The sequence below is a fragment of the Eurypyga helias genome, unplaced genomic scaffold (assembly GCF_000690775.1).
Source record: "Eurypyga helias isolate BGI_N326 unplaced genomic scaffold, ASM69077v1 scaffold10611, whole genome shotgun sequence".
Taxonomy (NCBI): Eukaryota; Metazoa; Chordata; class Aves; order Eurypygiformes; family Eurypygidae; genus Eurypyga; species Eurypyga helias.
In genome coordinates this window covers 32,203-54,471 of record NW_010231495.1, presented here as the reverse complement: position 1 = coordinate 54,471, position 22,269 = coordinate 32,203, and the positions used below count along the sequence as shown (strand labels likewise).

Sequence of the window (22,269 nt, the reverse complement as noted above, 5' to 3'; positions counted from 1 at the left end):
GAATGATTAATAAAGACATTAAGCAGCACTGACCCCCAGTATCCACCCCTGAGGAACATCATTAGTAGTCAGCCACCAGTTGGACTTCATACCACAGAGGACAATCCTTAGAGCTTAGCTATCCAGCCAGTTTTCCACCCACCTTACTGGACATTTATCCAATCCATATCTCACTGATCTGTCTGTCAGGATGCTATGGGAGACTGTGTCAAAGGCCTTGCTAAAGTCATGCAATATCCACTGTTCCCTACTTGTCCACAGTGCCATCATGAAAGTCAAATCCACCCTGGTTGTTCCAGATCACCTTATTTTTTCTTCACATGCCTGGCTTTAGCTTTCAAGCAGCTTTGCTTCATAACCTTCCCTGGAACTGAGGTATAGCTGGCCAGTCTGTAGTTTCCAGATCCTCTTCTTTGACCTTCTTTAAAAAAGGTGTGACTTTCCCTATTTTCAGAATTCAAGAACTTCCCCAATGACTATGACTTTTTAGACATTATAGAAAGAAAACATTCTGTCATCATGCTTGGATGCATCCAATGTTTTCCTGTGGAACTGAGTTTGTCCAATTTACTTAAAAGTCTCCTAATTTATTGTTTTTGTCTGCTGTGGGTAATGCTTCACTCCACCAGAATTTTCTGCTCACCTCAGAGATCTTTGGGGCCTGTGGGAAAATTGTACTTTCACAACCCGAGCAGTTCTTTATTCATGAGTAGTGGGTCCAACATAATGCATCTTCTGGTCAACACATCAATCACCTCTGTCAAGAAATTGTCGTACAACATTCTGCAGAAACCTGGATTACTTTCACACAGTCATATTGCCCTTTCAGCAGACACCAGAATGATTAAAGTTCCTCATCAGTGCTATGGCCTCCAATCATAGGGTTTCCTCCATCTGTCTAAAGAAGCCTTCGTCTACTTTATCTCTTTCAGCAGGCAGTCTGTAGCAGATGCCTACCGTGATGTCTTATGTTGGTCTGCCTTTTTATCCCCAAGCTCCTGACTGGACACCTGTTTCAAAGCAAAGCTCCATCTACTTGTGCTGATCTTTTGCTAGCCCACCTCCTGGCCTTCCTGGCGTGGCCTCTCTAAAGGGTCTACATCCTTCTGTTGCAGCATTCAAGTCATGTGAGCTATCCCTTCACAACCTGAGTAATGCACTTTGAGAAATATTTGTTTGAAAGAAGAATCTACTTAGCCAAGGCTTCCCATAAACATATTTCAGGGTTGAGCATCCTTCCTCAAGAAGGTCCTGTCGAGATTTAGATGTTCAGCCTTTCAGACTGTACCTGCTGTGTCACACAAATCCTTAATTATCTGTTTACACAGCACAAATCTTGTTTAGAAACAAAGTGGGGAACAAGACAGCATGGAGATATTTTTCCTTTCCCTGGATTCTGAACTGTAGAACTAGATGATCCAGGCATGCACATAGATTAAAGACTCAACTAAACCTGTGGATATGAATTAATTTCCTTCTTGTTAGGTCTTTATTTAAATCTGAATGTGGGTTCTCATTTGATTTAGTGTTTGCCTATATCCTCCCTTCTCCATCCCCCTACTTTCTTCCCTGCCACACACACTTTTATATAGCATATTAAATTCATACACATATTTCAGGATTTGATTGTCAGCATCAAGTGCTCAGAATATCAAAGGGTCACCTTTGTCAGTAAGCAAAGGATGAGCATTTGCTTTCAAGCGCATCCATCAGGGAGTAGTCAGAAGCTGTTACTTGCTGAAGAAGCCTGATGTTTTATTCAACTATATCCCAGTAAAAACATTTCTGGATATTAGGACAATTTTTTGTTGTTGTTTTGGTTTGGTTTTTTTCATAGTTCATCTTTAAGATAGATTCTCCCTTACCCCCACAGGAGAATAGAGGTTTTCACTGAATTAGAAATGTAGTTGTTCATACACCTTAATTAAGATGCTGTATTTGCCTACCATATAATTTTGAGACATTTTTGAAAATTCATGAGTCCAAAGGAAACATTTCTCAGTGATAAAATGGATAATTCTGACCACTGATAAAGAGTAAGCAATTGTCCCTGAGTAAATTCCCTGGGAAATCAAAGGCAATCAAAGATGGGCATATAATACAGACTGATTTCACTGACTGTACACATTATGTAATTTAGAGATTAAGGGATATATACTAAAAAAAAATTATTAGTTTTACAATTCATGTTTGTTGAATGCACTTTTTTCTGAATAAAAACATTTTCTCCTAATCTCAGTAGAATACCTGCTGTCATGTACTATGTGTGTTCCCTTTTTGATTGAGTAATGCAGTACAGGGCAGAAGTCCCATTAGAGTCAGCTGGAGACCTTCAAATTAACAGAAAATATTTAGATCAAACCCATAAAAGCATTCTGCCATAAAATGGCTGGGTACACAAAAAAGCTTGTATGTTTGGTTGGTTGGTTGGTTTGTGTTTTGGGTTGGGTTTTTTTTTTTTTTTTCCTGTGTAATTTTTAAAAGATTAGATATATGTATGGGCCATTTGGCTCAGTGTATATCTGTTCTTGCAAAAAGGAAAAGGAACATACTTTATATATTAATTATCAAGCTTTAACAGTGGAGAAGATACACCAGCTATGCTTTTCCTTTTTTTCCTGTCCTTAAGATATGCAAGGATATCAGGATATTAGAACTATTTTGTTGTGATTGGAAAAAAGCTGTAACAAAAGTAGGTACTCTTGAATAGTATGCACAATCTTCATTGAAAAGAGGGGGTTTAGGGGAGAGTTTTCCCAGGGAGGCATGCATCCCTTTAGGGACTCATTGTATTCCAATTGCAAGTCATTACAAGTAAGACAATTTTCCTCAACCCCACAGCTCACCCAGTGGAAGTGAAGGCACATATATTTCATTTCACTTTACCACAAGTAAAGAGACATCTTAAGATACCTCCAAATGTTATTTGAACTCATAGAGCCAGCCCCAGAGTGCAGGAACTCTCCCATCTACCCCATCCCTTAGCTAACCTGTGGTGACAGTAACCTTCAGCTGGTGAATAATAAGAAACACCTCAGAGCAATTAGATTTTTTAGCATTGCATCTGGATTAGGAATAGGACATCCCTGTCATCTTCCTCTCTCCTCTCCTCACCCCAGCCCCCTCCCCCCAAAATGAAGCAGGGTGTGTCAAAGCCACAGTACTGCTAATCTTTACTTCAGCTAAAAAATCTTCAGTCTTTCCCCAAACTAACACAGAACGAATTACACCCAAGGCTCTCAAATCATGTTATAATCACTACATACAGAACTGGACATTGTTAACAATCCACATTTTACTGCAGGGAGAATGTAGAAGCATCAAACAGTGATCTAAGATCAGATAGGAAGACTGTGACACAGACAATATTAAAATCTGCCAATCCGCTATTTGTGGCTACGAATCTATCTTTCCCTTGCATATCTTGTGTTTTGTCAGACACACTTAAATGTGCTTCACTGCTTGTTTGTTTGGGTTTTTTTTAATACCCAGGAAATCATCAGTGATACCTCAAACTAATTTTCCCCTTTAGTCTTTAAGACTCATGCAGGAATCCAATGACTGACTGTTCAGTTATGGGAGTAAATTTGCAGTGATGAGAGAGTCTGTCTCCTAAAACAAAATGGCTTGTGCAGTTCTTTATGGCTTTCAAGGATTCAAAGGCTTGAATTTTCACTCCTGATCACCGAAGTGTATGCACTAGGTAAGAAAATACTTTTAATCTCTCCTAATCTTCTGCTCAGATACACATGTAAGAGAGTTTTCTTCGTACCTGAGCTAGGGTACGAGAAGTCTAGGGTTGGCTAAATCCTTTATATTTTTTAGTAAGGGAATGCTGATGCCTCAACTAAAACCATTCCTCTTGTCTACTAGGTACTGATGGTACCACACAGTTTAAAAACACTGACAAAAAGGGATGACAGTCAGCATAAGAGAGAAATACCAGATGCTGAAATAGATGGACTAAAAAGCATAAAACTTTTTTTTTTTTAACTGCCTTGGCCTTCCCTAAGAGAACAACCAGAGCTCCATGCTTTTGTGAAGGTAATTGCAGAAGTCTGTACAATGCTCTTTTGTTACCATCACTACCGTTTAGCTAGAGAGGGCTCTTTAATCTTTCAGACAAAGGCATAATGAAACCCAACTGCTGTAAGTAAAAGTGGGAAAATTCAGTTTACAACCAAGGATATTTTTTTTAAGTGAGACGCGAGTTGTTACTCAGAGGCAGAATTGTTTTGAGTTCCTTAGAGTCTAGAAGGAAGATTGGCTATCTTTCTTACTGCTACACAGTAGTTCAAAGAAAAGCAAGAAGTTTGATAAAAAAACATGAAATTCAAGGGCCCATATGTATAGAGATCAGACTTGACACCACAGTCTCTGTGCTTTTTAAATTAAAGACCTGTTCATCTTTGTTAAGGCAAACTGTATATTCCTGCCATAATAGTGCTTAGAGATAATAGGAAGAGAAACAAATAAAACTGCATTACCACAGAAGAGCTGAGCAGCACTGAGCTCAGGATAACAGAGAGACACATTTACCTAGTTTGAAGCTTTGCTAAAAATTCATTAAGATCTGATAAGGAGCTGCCCCTAGAGAGAAGGCCTAACAGAATAAGGGACCTTTCTAGTTTGAGGTACTGCAGTACAGGACAAAAACTCTTGTGCCACTGTCCCTGTTTAATCACAATAAAGAGCAGCAGCAGTTGGGGAACCCAAAAGGGAAAAGAGTTGATAGGCCCTAGGCAATGTTGAAAGAATTGACGCTTTCCAATTGATTTTTTGCAAAGCTGATTAGCTGTGGCTGCATGTTTGCACTTCGAGTTAGAAAACCCATTTGTGATTTTGAAGGGTGTGTAATAAAGGTGTGAGTCACTAGAGTATTGATGTTTATTCTTAGCTTCACATGTTTAAAATACTCCTGCTTGGGCAGCCTGTTCCATAGACCAAGGATGACTACATCAGCCAAGCTGTTGTCCTGGACTACCTCAGGCCATGCAGCCTCGCCGATAGCCATCACGAAAAGAGAATGAAAGAAGCCTTCCAGCCTGCCTGGAGGGTCCAAAGTGAGAGCACTTTGCCTCTCCTCCCTGGTCAAACAACAAATTCTTATCCCAGTGTTCTTTAAACTCTGCTTCTTACTATTTTTTTTTTCCTCACACCATAACCTTTACTTTTATTATAATGCCTTTTCTCTGTTTTGTTTTTTTGTTTTGCAATCAGATGCCACCATCTTTTATTCTTAGTTTGCCTTTGAGTACCTGGTTGCTTCTGAATCTTCTTAGTGCTTGTTGGTCCATTCATTTCCTGAAGTTGCTCAGCAGTACAAAACTGTTTTTTAGCTTCTCTTAGTGTCATTCATTTAGAGGGAATAGATTGGTACTCCTACTTTTGAGAGTGAATGAGAAAGATCACTGTTATCTTGACGCTCTCAACAAACAGAAAGATAGCATCACCCTGGTGGGTTGTGGGTTTGTGGTTTGGTGTTTTGTTGGTTTTGGTTTTGTTTGTTTGTTTGGTTTGGTTTTTTCCGGGTGTTTTTTTATTCCTCCTATAGTTATTGATATCTGGACAATCTTTTTTTTTTTTTTGCAGATGCTACTGCTGATGTTAGTGGTGATACTGAACACTTCTTTCTGACATCTTTTTTCCCTCATTTGCAGTGGGTGCAATTTTAGCTTACCCACTCCCACGCTCCTTTTTTTTTTTTTTTTTTTTAAATCTCACAGAGTTTTTTGGTAAAAACATCAGGGTTTGAGCTAAGAACCAGTACTTACGTTTAAGGGGGCCCTTAGAGGGCATTATTCTTTTACCCTTTCCTGGTATACTCTGAGGTGGTAATCTTAATAAAACATTTCATTTGCTTTTTAATCGTCCAAGTATTGGATCCCTGTATCTGTTACATTTCCCTCCCCCCCCTCCCCTTTTTTACTGAGTTTTTCTTCTAATATACCTGATTCCATGCAATTAGGGCTGATACTGATTCCTTCAAAGTAGCTTGCTGACACAAACTTTATATAAAATCAGTCTGTTATGTATTATTATATTAATAGGATCCCATATCTGAATGAGCCAGGGATTGAAATATTTCAGTTTCTGCTATAGAATCATAGAATTGTTTTGGTTGGAAAAGACCTTTAAGATCATCGAGTCCAACCATCAACCTAGTCTACCCTAAACCATGTCTCTAAATATTACCTATATACAACTTCTTATAAACAAAATCAAAAAAAGTAAGGACAATGCAAATAAGACATAGTATATTTTCCAATAGTTCCAAAGGAACCAACACCCCAAAAGGCAGAAATCTTGTATAACCTAAGTAATTCCTCAGTGCTCTCATTAATTTACTACAGATTTAATGTTTGCATGCCTGATTTCAGTACTGAATTTTATCCTTTATTGCTGATGGGTGTATTATACCGGAAGAAAAGGCTGCTCTTTGAAATAGAAGGAATAGAAACAGGATAAAGATGCAATGTCCTTGAAACAGGAGTTATTAAAAAAAAAAATCCAATACACTATGAATGGTCATAAATTAGAAACAGCAAGAGAAGAAGGAAAAACTTGAGTGTTTTAGTCAGTCATGGGATGACAGGAAGAAGCTAGTTTGACATGGCAATGAAAATGGCAAATGTTTGTCCTCATTTCTAATAGAGATAGGAAAATACTAACATCACTGTTCGAAGACCTGTGCCCATTCATACAGAAGAAAGGCCAATTGGAATGCAGCAATTACAGAAAAGCGACTAGGATCATCAGTCCTTCATATCTGGCCTTTTCTTCACTGGCTCTTTTTGGAATCCACTTGACTTGAAAATGAGAGACTGGTGTTGTAAACAGGATTCCAGCTGAAGAATCAGAAGTGCCTATTTTGCAAGCAAAGACTGTATATAAGCTGGTAGCCTAGCAAAGAAAAATAATGAGAGCATATGGGATTATTATCCAGTAATGCTGGACGAGGAAGAATGTATGTATGTGGGAAGAGGTTCTTAAAACAGAAGAACAATGCTGGCACAAGAACAGCACATCTAATCTGTAAAACATGATTTTTCTAACCACCAGAGCGGTGATTTCTTCAAATAGAAACTGTTCACCTGTTGCAACTTTTCCTTCACTAGGTGTAGTGGGAAGCAAGCAAATTAAAACTGCATTAAAAACTGAAGCACTCAGTAATCAGTAACACTGAGCCATATTCAGGTTTGCTGTATTAACTGTGGTATAGTAACTGTACTTACTATAGTAAACACATCACTTGCTATAGTCACTAATTTAAGTATTCTATAAAGTGTGACATATGTAAGTTCAAGAAAGTGATGAAGACTGCTGGTTGTTTAAGTATATGTAGGTATATGGGACATATATAGTGTTCTGGGGTATTTTTGGTGCATTACTTTTTACACTTAAACTTCAGCAAAATATACATAATTACTTACTAATTAATGTGCAAAACCAATGCCAGTTTTCTTTTATTACAGAGTCATCAACTGGAGCAAAAACTTTGGTGCTGATTATCTAATTATATTAATGGTGTTGATTATGGGAAGGGTTCAAGGTTGTTATTATTCTGAAACAGAAACTGTGTGCAATATTATAGTATTAGCAGTTTTATTTTAAGTGCTTTAGTTTTTCTGAATGCTGTAGCGTGCACTGTGTAACCTCAAGCAATATAGGTGGTTGAACGTTTTCATTACAAAACAGGAGTCTGCTGTTTGGATCTATTCAATCTGGAGTGAAATCATGTGCTATGAATACTGCCACGAGTAAACCCATAATTGTCTTTGTTAGCTACCTACCAACTGCCTACTTACGATTTTAATAATGGATCTGTATTTCATTATTGTGTTAAGAGACGAAAATGTGACCACAGAAATCCCAGAATAGCAAGCTCCTCTTATAAATACAAACAAATAATACAACACAGCAGGCAGCTTATTTCTGGATAATTGTAGGTTGATGGTTCAGTGTGTACATCCCAAGGTCTGTTGACTTTGATCTTTGCAGAGATTCAGTATCTGCTCTGAAATTCAGTGAGTAGGGTGTTATATCCCCAGCAGGAAATAGAACTTGGTCTACAAGGTGGATGGAAAACCACACTACCCACCAAATTGTTAGGTATCATAACCAGCAATATGACATTAGTGGGACCTAAACTGCAATTTACAGCTGTCTTGCATAACCTAAAGCCACTTTAAAAATGAGATTACCTATGCTGTTTAAATCAGCGTCATAGAGTGAGGTAGACGAGGGACGTTATTTCATTCTGGAGATTACTCACAATCTTCAATTTCAATTTTTTGGATTTTAATTACCACAGCTCTAAAAGTACATTTTTCAGTGCAGCCTTGTTACAAGTATGCATGCTAGAAAGCCACTTGTCTCTAATGTATTCCATTTAAACACGGAAAACAAAGTTAGCACTTAGCCTTAACCTATTAAATATATGGGATCTCACTTTCATTACAGTTTTGTTGCTGTTGTTTCATATCAGGGTGGAATTAGCATGGTTAGAAAAGAGCCCTGAGGCACTGCCAGCCCTAACAGTCCTTGCCCAGGTCCTGGGCTCTCCACACCTAGACCATGGTCCAGGACCCCATGTCAGCCCTCTGGGGTCATGAGCTCTTGCCCCATCAACGCCACAGCAGGGCCAGTCTTCAGCTGCCCACAGCCCTGCCCTGCCTGGCCACGGGCCCTGCCAAGCTGGGCCTACCCACAGGCCCACATCCTGTCCTACACTCGGTCCATCCCCAGAGAGGTGCCCGAAGCCTGGGGCTGGGGCTTCCCCAGTGCCTCTAGGCTGGGGTGCTTTTGTCTCTTGCTCTTGGCTCTTGCTCTTGGCTGCTCTTGGCTGGGGTGGTGGGATGTGGGCTGGCTGCCAGGCCCTGCCATCACCCAGCTGAGGAGCCACCTCTGTTCAAACACTTTTGTAAGTGTTTGAAAGTGTTTGAAGTGTTTTTCAAACTTTTGTAAGTGCTGCCGACACTGTGGAGCATAGCTCGTGACTTTGTAACACCAGAGATGGGCAATAATGAATTGTACAACTTAATGCCAACTGGATTTGTTGTTTTCATGCCATTCCCGTTTATATTCTTATTGCAAAAGCACATGAAAGACACCCTTAAATTCTTCACGCATACTTCGCTGAAGTAATCCCTGTTTGTGTAGCATGGGTCCAACTCAATTTTTAAAACCCTGGTAAAAATTTCCTTGAGTGTTGTTTTAAAGTGAAGCAATACTGTCTATTGCAGATGAACAAAAATGCTGTAAATATTTACACTTGGGAAAAAAAGACCAAAACCAAACCAAGAAAGCTCATGGTATAAATACTCTAAGCACAGCTTTCACTTGGCTTTTTCTTCTCGTCATGCTGGAGACTCCCCATTGCCACAGCCCTTGATGCTGTCGGAGAGCTCTGCCAGCAGTGCTGCAGAGATTACTGCAGCTTGTGCCTACTTTGGAAAAAAAAAAAAAACCCAACCTTCTCCTTTAGAAGTAATTATGTATGTGACAACAAGCAGAATGTCAAATACAGACAGCTAATGCTGCAGTCCTGCATGCGTTTCAAACACCTTTTACTGGAGGCATGAAGCCTTCCTTGTTTTCGGGCAGCCTTATTTGAATGTTTTGGGCCAGGACATTTAGGGGAGAGGGGGATGGAGAAGAAACACAAGGGCTGGACAGTTTTTATCTGACTGTAAGTCATTAAAAGCAAACCAGATGGTTCACTTAACAGTGGCATTAAAGTAAAATGAGTAAAAGTATGCCGAGGGCATAGTAAAATCTTTAATTTGTCATCCATCCTCAGGCTTAGCCATTGATTGATGGACGATTTCACAAAAGTGTCCAGATTAGATTCTGAATGAATCAATTTACTATAATATTAATACAGTGCAATTGCTGATGCATTTACTTTTTATTGCATAGACTTACTTCTTCACAATTTTGCTTACCTTTGAGGTATAGCTCAGTTCAGTCACCAATTGAAATGAATGCCATTGAGTAATGCTGAGTTCCTAAGGAAAATAAAAATCTGTCTTTAAGTGGAGCCCTAAAAACCCATGGCTGATGTAACTGAAGTACTGAGGAATGGTAATACAAGACAGAGCAGCTGACATGAGCACTGTGTCTCAAGACATTTTATTCTAGCCCATAACTATCTGCCATGGTCCATTTATCTGTCCCATGACCAACTTTAAGCAGAGATTAATGGACACTTCTGCAACACGGGTTAGCACACAGAGTGAAGCTGCAATATCTTGTATTGGCTGGGATCGGTCCTGCTAAAAGCATCTGCATTATAATTTATGCACATATTTCATCACAGTAAACTTCCTTTGCAATGAGGTGTCTGAGTAGTGAAAAGTAACTTAAAAGGGAAGGGGAAGGGTTGTTATTACAACTCTTTTCATAATTATAACCTAGCAATGGTGTTAAGTTTTATATACAAAACCATCAGCTGTATTTTAAAGTGCATCTCACCTCCAGGCCCTTCTTTTGGCCTTAACTTGCACCATTTATTTCTCCTTTGATTTTACTCCCAATTTATTATTTTTAACCTGGTTACTATAGCAATTTTCCCCTTCATATAGGTCACACAGACAAAAGATTGCTGCCCAGATAAACTGACACTTAAGAAAAAATAAAACAGATTATTGTCTTTGCCAGGATAAAACTCTTCTACCAAGCAAACAGTCAAGGACAGATAAAGTAATCTAAAATAATAAATCATTTTTCCAGGTATTTTCCTCACAAGTGAATGTTACAAGTTTATCATCTATAAGAAACTTTTCTAGAGATCTGCTTTTTTTTTTAATATATAAAAACTTTTTTTTTCCCTGAAAAGAGGGGAACAAAATCCAAACTATTTTGGCCCAGCTATTAAGCAGTTGATGCTCGTGTTGCGATATAGGTCTATCCCACAAAAACCCTATGACGAACAGTTAGAGAACTGTCCTGTCCTAGTTTACTGAAATCAAACAGATTGAAACAGATCTTTTGAGACTCTTTATGAACCAGGTTTGTTAGGCCACACATGGTGACACACTGTAAGGTCTGTGTTGGTTGCAAAAGCAGGTATTCAGCCAGCCTTAGATCTACATAACACACTGGCACATGTGACATGATCTCCCCCAGGTCTCACAGTAAATAATCCACTTATAGCCTGGCCAACTGAGCACTTAGTTTGTTCTGTCATGTTGTAGGACAGTTGTAAAAATTAAAGGATGAATGTTGGACAGGATTTTGTCAGACAGAAAGTTTATTTTCAAAAGTTAGTGCTTTTGCTGAAGGGCTAGAGAGTGAACCTTTGATGAAGATCACCTCACTCTCAATACTGATGAGTCACTACACTGAGATATACTTTGTCGTGATAGCCAAAGTCACAGTCAGTCTTATACAGGTGGATTAATTGTGGAGGCGGAGTGGAAATTTCATAAACCATGGACTTGAAAAAAATCACACATGGTTTTATTTTTAGGTCTTTAGGTGGTCTGGTCTAGGTAAAGAGTATTATGGAAGAAAATTCCCAGTGGCTTCAACACCTTTTCTAGCTTGACCTTTTTTGCTACCTTGTTCATTGAAACCAGGTTTAATTAAAATGCTGACAAAAATGAGTTTGGGAGTTCTGCTTGTAACAAGTCTTACAACAGCACCGGTCCATGATTTGTATGAATTAATGATAGTCCGTTACCAAGGGCTGGTTTTGTCCCAGTATGATACAGACAAAATTAAAGAGGCTGTCAAAGCAAACAAGTTGAATTTTTGATGTGAAACAATCATTAAAAATACAGAGTTTTAAAGACAAAATTAGTTTAATGACTTTTCTGTTGCAGATTGTCTTTGAGAAAAATTATACTAAAATATCCTATTAAAATTACTTCCCATAATAGATTTCTAGTCTCACTTCTTAACAAGCAGGTCTAAAAGATACTCATCAGAGGCTGAGATTATATCTAGTAAGTCATATAATTGCTTTAGGCCCTATGGCTGAGTGTATTGGCCAACGGAATGGGATTCAGGACACCTGAACTCAACTCTATGTTCCAAGACCAGACTTCTGAGAAACTTCACGTTTCTACGTTTTACTGTGCAAAAAAAAAACCCCAGAGCAAATGATATTGACTGCTTTTGTGAAGGTCTTTGAAATCTGTTTATGAAAAATGCTGCATACAAGCTACTTATTGTTATTCTTATTATCAAGAGAAAGGGCTCTGTGCAAAAATTACATGGAATACTTGTTTTCTCCCTGAAGGAGAAAATTAAGAAGAGTGCCTCAGCACATCTGCTAATGATTAACCATGCCACAATTCTGATATTTTGTATTACTGGACATTTTGGGTATGTGTGATGACCAAGAGTTTTGCCCTTAAAGGCAGACTTGTTGCATGGAACATGCTTTGTGTAGGGACCATACGCATAAGCGCAATTGTGGAGTACTGTGCCACCAAGGGGGTTGTCCGTAGGTTGCCAGCATAGCACTGATATGGGCAGAAAGTTGGAGAAAGTCCAAAACATTGACCATTGCTGACATTCTGGGCTGTATCCGGAGAGGTGTGGCCAGCAGGTGGAGGGAGGTGATTCTGCCCCTCTACTCTGCTCTGGTGAGACCCCACCTGGAGTGCTGCATCCAGCTGTGGAGCCCTCAACATCAGAAGGATATTGACCACTTGGAGCGAGTCCAGAGGAGGCCACGAAGATGATCAGAGGGCTGGAGCACCTCTCCTATGATGAAAGGCTGCGAGAACTGGGCTTGTTCAGCCTGGAGAAGAGGAGGCTCCGAGGAGACCTCATTGCAGCTTTCCAGTATCTGAAGGGGGCCTACAAGGGTGCTGGGAGAGGACTTTTTACAAGAGCCTGTAGTGATAGGACAAGGGGTAATGGGTATAAATTGAAATCAGGGAGGTTTAGATTAGATGTCAGGAAGAAATTCTTCACAGAGAGGGTAGTGAGGCACTGGAACAGGTTGCCCAGAGATGTTGTGGATGCCCCATCCCTGGATGTCTTCAAGGCCAGACTGGATGTGGCTTTGAGCAACCTGATCTAGTGGAAGGTGTCCCTGCCCATGGCAGGGGAGTTGGAACTAGATGATCTTTAAGGTCCCTTCCAACCCTAACCATTCTATGATTCTATGATTCCAGCATGGAAGGGGTGTAGTCAGGCATTGGCAAAGCCTATGCAAAGATTTTCTATATACTTTCAGCCTACAAATCTTTCTCTGCTACAAAGCAGGCCATGCAGCAATGCTAAGTACTTTGCCACATGGTCAACTAGGTATTTTTTTTCTGAACTTGTGCGCAGAAAAAGAGAAGCAAAGAGCTGGTTGAGAAAGTCCAGCTTTCCTGACTCATATTAGTGACTTTTCTATGAAATCAACCATTTCCAGGAATCTGCTACCTAACAGATTCATTTTTCCCCATGAATTTCATCACCTATGCCCTGACCTCAGAAGCCATTTTAATGTTTCATTTTTTAAATTTTTATTTTCTCTAATATGACAAGATAAATTGTAGTCTATTAGCCTTGATTTTAAGGCCAGGTGGATAAATAAGCCTTTATCAAAGGAAGAGCCATGAGAGCATTATTTAATCGGTCACACATTATGTGAGTGCTAAGCAGCATTTCAAGAAACATGGAAATCTCCTGGGAAAAAAAGATGATGGTTTGGGCAGCTCATGTTTTGTATGCTAATTACCATCATGCTCTTCTATCTTCTGCCCTCACCATGTTTCAGCTTGGTCCATGTCCCTTTGGATAAGGCAACTGATCTCTTAAGTGCCAGTGCTGTAAGGTCTAGTATGCCTGCCTGCCTCTGCTCTTATTTTGCCACATCTGTGAATGCACCTACTTCTGCACCTACTGTTATTCATGTATTTAGTATGTTACTATGCTGTGCATTGTTTGGTCTGTTACATAATGTCCACAGGGCATAAGAACTGAACACCCAGAATTTAAACACAAGAAGTGGCTGGCCTGGTCACATTTTAATTGATTGCTTACTTCAATTCCTGAATCCAGTGTTTTTCCACTGTAGGATCTCCCTGTCTTATGTATTCCTTGGATTCCACGTAAGCCACTAGCATTTAGATCTGATTGATGTATGCTTAGCTTGGGAAAGTGATCTGCAGTTTCATTTCATGGTTTTCCTCAGGCAATTTCTTACAATATTGCAGACCATTTCAATTCCGACATCAAGACACAACTCTATCAATTCACTCCTGCGGTATCATCTCACTTCCCCAAAGCAGTGTACAGCCTTCTGGCTGGTTATTAATAATAGTAAAGCATGTATCGTGGTATCAGTTAAAGTATCTAGAATTGTGTCCCAATTATTAATTTTCCTTTCTTTTTATTCCCACTTCACCACCAGCTGCATTCAGACCAGGATAAAGGCGACGGATCACTTAAGTACATCCTTTCTGGAGATGGAGCAGGAGACCTCTTCATTATCAATGAAAACACTGGTGACATCCAGGCCACAAAGAGACTAGACAGAGAAGAAAAGCCTGTATACATACTCCGTGCCCAGGCTATAAACAGAAGGACTGGAAGGCCAGTGGAACCAGAATCTGAATTCATCATTAAGATCCATGATATCAATGACAATGAGCCAATGTTTACAAAGGACATTTACAATGCCAGCATTCCTGAAATGTCAGATGTTGGTAGGTGCTAACTAACAACTGATTTCAGTGTCTGGTCTGTGTTCTTTCTGTGGAGTTAATGTAGGGCCCAAAGCTTACGGGCACTGAATACAGACATCTGCTGTTTGAGTCTGGAGTAAAAACACCTCAGCCATTTAAAAAAAAAATCTAACTCCAGGAAAATAGTGACAACAGTTTTCTGGAATCAGAGGTGTCAGCTGAGTGAAACCCATTTCCTCTGCTGTACCACAAAAAATGCAAGTGAATACAATCTAGTTTAGCTCACAGTGAAAGTTAGCTGAGCTGTGTTACCTGTAAAGAGTTTAATATGCTTTGTTAACACGATTTAGTAGCAGCGTAATAATATGGTAATCCACGGTCACCTAAGTGTTACCATACCACCCCTAAATCAGTTCAGCAATGCTTCTTTAGTTCAGGAAGGTTAAAAAAATGGAAAAGGGCAGGTGCAGAAGTGAATTATACACACTTCAGGAGCCAAAACTGGCACCTACGTCAACTCATCACTAATTCTGAGATATGTCATTAACTTATGACCTTTGTTGCTCTTTTCATGTCAAAAAAAAAGAGCTCCAAAGACCACTGAAGTCCATTGAAATCTTTCTATTGATTTAAAATGTATCAAGCTGTAAGAATCCATCAAGAAAAGAAAAGGAAATAAGTTCCTTGAAATACGATTTTAAGACTGGATCTTTCCACAGAAGTTGACAGGTTTTGATTCTTTGTCTCTGATTCTTAGGGAGGTCATTTTGATTGCTTTGTCAGAGTGCAATGGATGGTTGAACTGCAAGAAGCACATTTCTAATCTGAAATTGTATCCAGGGAGAGAAGCATTAATTAATCGTAATCGAGAATGAGATTAAAATAAAGCTCAAGCAATATGAAAATAAAGACTTTGGGCCATACTCTCTCCTCTCATTTATGGGACTTGTCACATGGATGAAACCTCATCTGTTGAAGAGAGAACCTAATATTCACATTTTAATATGGGAAGTGAATACTTTATTCACAAACCTGTTTCAAATGCCAAAACCTAAGCTCATTTTTTATGTTTGTTAACACTTTGCTTAAGATTCAACACCATTTCTTTCTCTAGAAGACACATGAAAAAAAAAGATTTACATTCCTCTGTCAAACACCCTACAAGCATGAGTAAATTTGCAAAAGTATATTCTTGACCTATATTCAAATTCTGAATGCCTTCAGTATCTGGGGAAGGGTGCGAGTCTGGTTTCTTCATAAGAAACATGATAAAGAGTCGACATATACAATCAATAACTGTGTATTTTAATGAACTGAGGATAAGTCAACTATCATTTTGGTTATGTATCTGTGTCCTTTACGAACAGAAAAACTTCTGAAAAAGAAATATATCTCTTAACTTTCTGCTACAGGTTTGACCTGAACATTAACTACGCTTTTTCTACATCATAAACTGTCTCAGCCATGAAAAAAAAACTGTGAATTTTAATTTTCTGTAATTTATCACTGCAGGTACCTTTGTTGTGCAAGTCACCGCAACTGATGCCGATGATCCTACATATGGGAACAGCGCTAAAGTTGTCTACAGCATTCTCCAGGGACAACCATATTTCTCCGTCGAATCTGAGACAGGTCAGGGGACCTTATCTGTCATTCTGTGACAATGTCTGTAATTCAAAATGACATGCTAAGCCAAGCTAGGACATAGCAGACAAAAACTTCAAAGAGATTACATCTTACTCAGTGCAAAATCTGACAAACTTAATAGAGCGATACATCTATAAACATGACACCTACATTATTTTAATCTTACCGGCAAAGTCTAATAAATACAATTAGTACTGGATGTGAACCAGTTTCCATCATTTTTAACAAGCAGTGGGTACAGAGACTGCCGTGGATACTTAAATTAAACCAAATCGGTTGCCTTTTAGACGAAAATGAGAAACAGGTGGGTGTGGAATAAAGTGCTTAATCCTCATAGATCTTCATAATGGCTAAATTAAGACTGAGAGTTTATTCAGGTAGTTTGGGGTTTTTGGTTGGGGTTTTTTTTTTTTTTTCTCCTTCTGCTTCTTCAAAACTTGTTTAAAGTAATTATAATTTCTGTACATCTGCAACATATCACTTTAATGCTAATTTTATGAAAGAAATCTTAATTAAGAAAAATGATGGAAGAGGTAAAATTGGCTGTTGTGCTACACTAGAAGATCACAAATAGAATCCCAAACTTCTGAGTTCTGTTTTTGGAAGATGTTTAAATTATACACAGTGACTGGAATTTTTTATGGTCTGAATAACAGACAACTTTGGAACCTGTGCATGCAGGACAGAATTGTGGCTGACTGAATCTGCTGTACCGTTGACTGTATGACTACACAGATAACTCTTTTCCCAAGATTTATAACAAAATTCCCCAACGAGAAACAAAGGATAGCAAGAAACTCCTTAAATGGGAGCATCCACTGTGATAGGTTGCTGGAAGCTAGAGAAATCAGTCCTCCTCAGCATCCTTACAGGAAAGGAATGGATTATCCCAGAGAATTAGTCAGGTTTTAGAATTGTTTCTTAAATAAATCTTAGAGACTCAGGCAGGGAAAAGGAGGGAGAGATTAGGTGTATCAAAGAAAAACCTGAGGTGAAAAAATGTACATAATTCTGAAAAGGAGAGCCAAGATCAAAGGAAGCTTCCCTTCAAGCACAAGGTATTAGATAGTATAAACAAGGATTTTTGCACCGATGCACTCGTCCTGACTTGGACAGTACACCATGTGCTATTCTATCTAGAGTTATAATAAGGATAATGTAGCTGGGAGTTCGCCAGTAATAATTTTTTAGCAAGAGAGTTGTATGGGGCACAGAGGGGAAGCAAGGTAAACCACAGGCTTGATCTTCCTGCCATGGAAATCAATTGTAAAACTCCTAGACTGAGATAAGTCTCTGTCGAAGCTGCTCTGAATTTTGCCATGGATTTCAGTACTTGGATTTCATCCCTTTTGCCTACAAAGGAGACACTTCTTAGCCTTAAAAGACCCATTGAAAATGCAAATATTTTACTTCATGGTAAATCTGAATGATTGAATTTCAGCAGGCATTGGCCTCATAACTGGTATTTGTGCCTTTGAAGAAAATCATTTCAATCAATTTATAAATAGGAATGTATACTTGGGCATGCTTGGATGCTCATAATTTTCTTAATTAATTTCTCTTCTCCCAGTTAATGTTGTTGTACTGCCTCTTTAATGATGTCTTACTGAAGTTAGCTTCCCCCCATCCCCCCTACCATATCTGTCAAAATAAAAATATTGACAGAACGGGAGAGAAAAGATGGAGCACATTATAATGAACAGAGACTTTTTTCCAGCTCAGTGAGAGATTTTAGCATTGAACTGAAAGGGGGTGAATAGTTATGTAAAATCACACTGCTCACAAATAGGTAGAACATCTTTCTGGTGATGCCACTAATACTGTGTCTGTCACATAGGCAGCAGCCTGAGATATGATATGACAAGTCTGCAATTTAATGTGCCATCTCATAACAGTAAATATTTGTACTGGGCAAAGTTTACTTATTACACAGAGATTGTTTTGTTCTTTAGGCTGTAGGGTTTTTTTAATAAGAATTTCATCAAAGTCAGTACCTTACTTGTGAATTCCCCCTCTTTAATTTTCATGTTTTCAGGCATTATTAAAACTGCTTTGCTAAACATGGACCGTGAAAACAGGGAGCAATACCAAGTGGTCATCCAGGCTAAGGACATGGGAGGCCAGATGGGCGGATTATCAGGAACCACCACTGTGAACATCACGCTGACTGACGTAAACGACAATCCGCCTCGTTTCCCACAGAGTATGGAACATTTACGTTCTTTGTCTACACATTAAAATGGTCAACAATTGGTTTGTATCTGCTTTCACCTCAGATATTGTTTCTGCTGTCATAAATCTACTGAGTATCAGACTTCTTTTAAGAAAGAAAAAGACAACACAAAAGCAAGAAGTAGCATCATGCTAAGAATAATTGTAATAACTGGGAAACATATCTTTACTATTTTTACTTTACAGTAGATAATGGGAGAGGTGCATTAATGTAGAGAAACATTATACTTCCTACTCATTAAGTAGCTTTGACTGACATAATCTATATTTCTTGATCAATATTATTTCTATTAGACTTCGTGGTTGACTGTGTTTTAAGATATCTGTTCTAATCTAACATATTTAAGTTTTGAAATGTATTTATTTAAGTACATAAAATGATCCCAAGAGCAATTCTATGAAAATGAATACTTACACCCAGGAAGCATTTACCTCAATGGATTTTCCTATATTCTTTACATAAAGAAACAAAAGGATATACATACGTACATGAGGTATTTCTATTTTCCTTCCCCTGTCTCAGATCATTTGGTAGATATCTGAGGTATTTGAGGGAATCAGTTGAGCAAGATCTCTTAGAAAGTACTTTCCATTAATGACCATTCATGGCTGTAAGTGATTCAAAGCGATTCGTCTTTCATCGACTTTTTTTCTTTTTTTCCTTCTTTCTCTTTCTTCTTTTTTGCCTGGTCTAAGTGTGAAGTGTGTGTATCACAGTGTCAGTGTGTGTAAAAGTCAAGAGCAGCTGTTAGAGAAAATAATTGCAGATACTATCAAATAAATCAGCAAGCTTTGGCGGTTAAGTCACTGGGAAAGTTACTGGAAGCAACTTGTCATTTAAGTTCAAAGTCTGTTCTTAGCTATGGGCAAAGTGTTTCCATTTAAATTAAGCGAAAAAATATAGCACTCTGCCTCAAATGAGTTAATTATACATCTCTGGACATAAGTGTCTTCAATATAAAAGCCAAAGATACAGCTTCATAATGCCAACATTCCCCAAGCAGAGTTTTTTTTCCAAGGAGAATTCAATGTAGCACATAATTAATAGGCATTTGGGCTGAATTTTGATGTAGTGTTACTAAGCTGCATTGGCCTCTGGAAGTTCTTAATAGTTGTCTTTTGGCTTCAAGACATTTTTCGTATACAATTTTGATAGAGCAATCAGAGACCCTGATTATGTCTTGAAAGGGATATGTTGCTGAAGACACATGAATGTAGGAAACCAAAATGCCCATCCTTCATACTAGAAAATTGATAGAAAAATAAGTTAGTTCTACCCACATGAAAGTAAGACAGAAGCTGAAGGCTGTTGCCCCAGGAAGGCCTGAAGACACAGCGACTCACTAGCTCACCTGCGCATGCCCAGCACTGACTGTGGGCTGAGAGATGGTGTCCAAAGCAGCCTGAGATTGACTGACAAAATTTCCTTCTCTGTCTGCTGTAGGCACATACCAGTTCAGAGCTCCTGAGTCTACACCACCTGACTCACCAGTTGGCAGGATAAAAGCTAATGATGCTGACGTGGATGAAAATGCAGAGATTGAATACAGCATCACTGAGGGGGATGGATATGACATGTTTGGAATTACCACGGACAAGGACACACAGGAAGGAATTATAACTGTCAAAAAGGTACACATCTTAACACACTTAATCCCAGCCTCTGAAATACCAGTCAAAACTTTATCTAGCACATATTTGTTTTCCATTTTTACTGCAACATGTGTTGTTTATTAATTTGAATGCTATATATTAGGAATCTCTACATCGCCTCTGTGAAGTTTCTTTTATACAAGCAATCGGGGTCCTTCCTCTTACATTAAAGTACACAGACAAATTTCTTTTGACTCACATTTTGTAAAAATATAATTAATAAATCCATCAGCATGCTTTTGCTTTAGAAAAAAATTCACAGTACCTTGCTGGATCACAATGGACATCGTCTACTAGGCTGCACACTGGCCGTCAGAAAAGGTTTGAGAAATTTTGTTTGCAGTGGGTTATCAGGCAAGTTTGATAAGGTTACAGATATCATCCTCCATCAGTTCGAGTTCAGTCATCACTCGATAGACATTGTGTAGATTTTCCGAACATGCACTTGCTCGTTGATATCCGTACGACACCTGTCGTTACTTGTTTTTTAGGAGATGCCTTCCAGGGGTTGATTATGATATCAGTCTATCTCTGTTTGCATTTCTGTCTGTTTCTGACAGAAGCTGTGAATCTTCTGAAACATAATGGAAAAACGGGGTGACTACTCTCTCCCCACATTTCTCTAAGTACTGTAACTTGCTAAATGCTGCTTCTTCATACTTCTAATAGAGTGTGATATAGCCACAGCCTGTCATGAAGTCATGTTTCCCTAGATGGGTGGTCCTCAATGTCCAGACACTAGATGTCACAGTGTTCCGTTGCTGTGATGGAATGCCAATATTTAAACAAGCAGCTCGTAGAAAATTTTGCCCTCTTTAGTGTGTGTTGCTTAAAGGCGAGGAATAGAAAAGAAAACATCAAAATACCCAAAATGACAGAATAAAAGGCATGACAAGTTAAGACTACCTGAGAAGGAAGATTAACTGATGTTTAGGGCTTCCCGGCATAGAATTCCCTGCAAAAAGTGTGGGCTTTTTTCTATACGGTATCATCAGTGGCATCAAGCCCTGTCTTTCTCCTTTCTGCTGGCATTTTAATTCCACTTCAGCCACATGTTATCTAGTACAGGCCTCTCCATGACATGCACCCATTCATTTGGCTCATATGGCTGCAAGCCGCAGCAGTCCCCACAGACCTTTCAAACTTCTTTTTTTTTTTTTTCCCCTCTTCCCAGCCACTGGATTTTGAAAATAAAAACCTGTATATTCTGAAAGTGGAAGCTACCAATACTCACGTGGACCCTCGTTTCCTCTACCTGGGGCCATTCAAGGACTCAGCTACAGTCAGAATTCAGGTGGAGGATGTAGATGAACCCCCTGTGTTCAGCAGACCAGCATACATAATGGAAGTGAAAGAAGATGTTCCAATAAACAGCGTAATAGGAACAGTAACTGCTCAGGATCCAGATGCTGCCAAGAACCCTGTCAAGTAAGCATAGACTATTTCAGCTTGCGTGTAAACTTTTTACAACTTTAATTTTGCTCTTGCATGTCAGCACACAAAAAAAACCCTCCATGTTTAACAATGAAATTGTTTAGGTGTGCTTAAGTATGTAGTATTGTAGATGGCAAATGATCTCTCACAGTTGAGTGTACCTATGTATGTGTGATTGTGTTTGCATGGCCCTTGCATCTTGAATTACATCCTATCCTCTTCAGTAAGTGATGTTTGTGGTTATTTCTACCATGGAAGAATTTACTAAGAAAAGAGCACTAAGAAGATGTTAGTGTTCTCCTCCCACTTTAACATTTTCCAGTGCAGTGCAGTGCATCCTCTTGGCTATATGACAGGGTGATTCAGCAGCTCTTTCTTCTCTCTATCCACCCAGACCTGCTTAACAAAGGTTACATTTACCTTCTCTAAACTGCAAGTAGAAATGCCTTAAAAGCAGCTCATGTGCACACACAGACTCTGATCTCACTTGTATCAGTGCAAGGTTAGTAAGATAAGAATCAGTATCGTGGACTTCATAAATTACACTTGCTGTGAATCAATAAACTAGTCACAGAGGAAGTGGTGGAAATGTTGAGGTTAGAGGACCTAAACCTAAGCCTTCACTTCTTGTAAATTAACAAGTACGTTGTTTCAGCACATTTGAAAG

At 38.9% G+C, this 22,269-nt stretch overlaps 1 protein-coding gene across 1 annotated transcript in view; it reads left to right on the top strand.

Moving 5' to 3' along the window:
• The window catches only part of LOC104516683 (cadherin-6), a 47,144-nt gene that overhangs the window by 9,725 nt on the left and 15,150 nt on the right, over positions 1–22,269 (top strand). Inside the window, exons 2-6 of the mRNA XM_010161097.1 lie at positions 14,363–14,657; positions 16,149–16,268; positions 18,319–18,486; positions 19,960–20,147; positions 21,343–21,596. Of these exons, the coding sequence (XP_010159399.1) occupies positions 14,363–14,657; positions 16,149–16,268; positions 18,319–18,486; positions 19,960–20,147; positions 21,343–21,596 (1,025 nt within the window). The remainder of the gene's footprint in view (positions 1–14,362; positions 14,658–16,148; positions 16,269–18,318; positions 18,487–19,959; positions 20,148–21,342; positions 21,597–22,269) is intronic.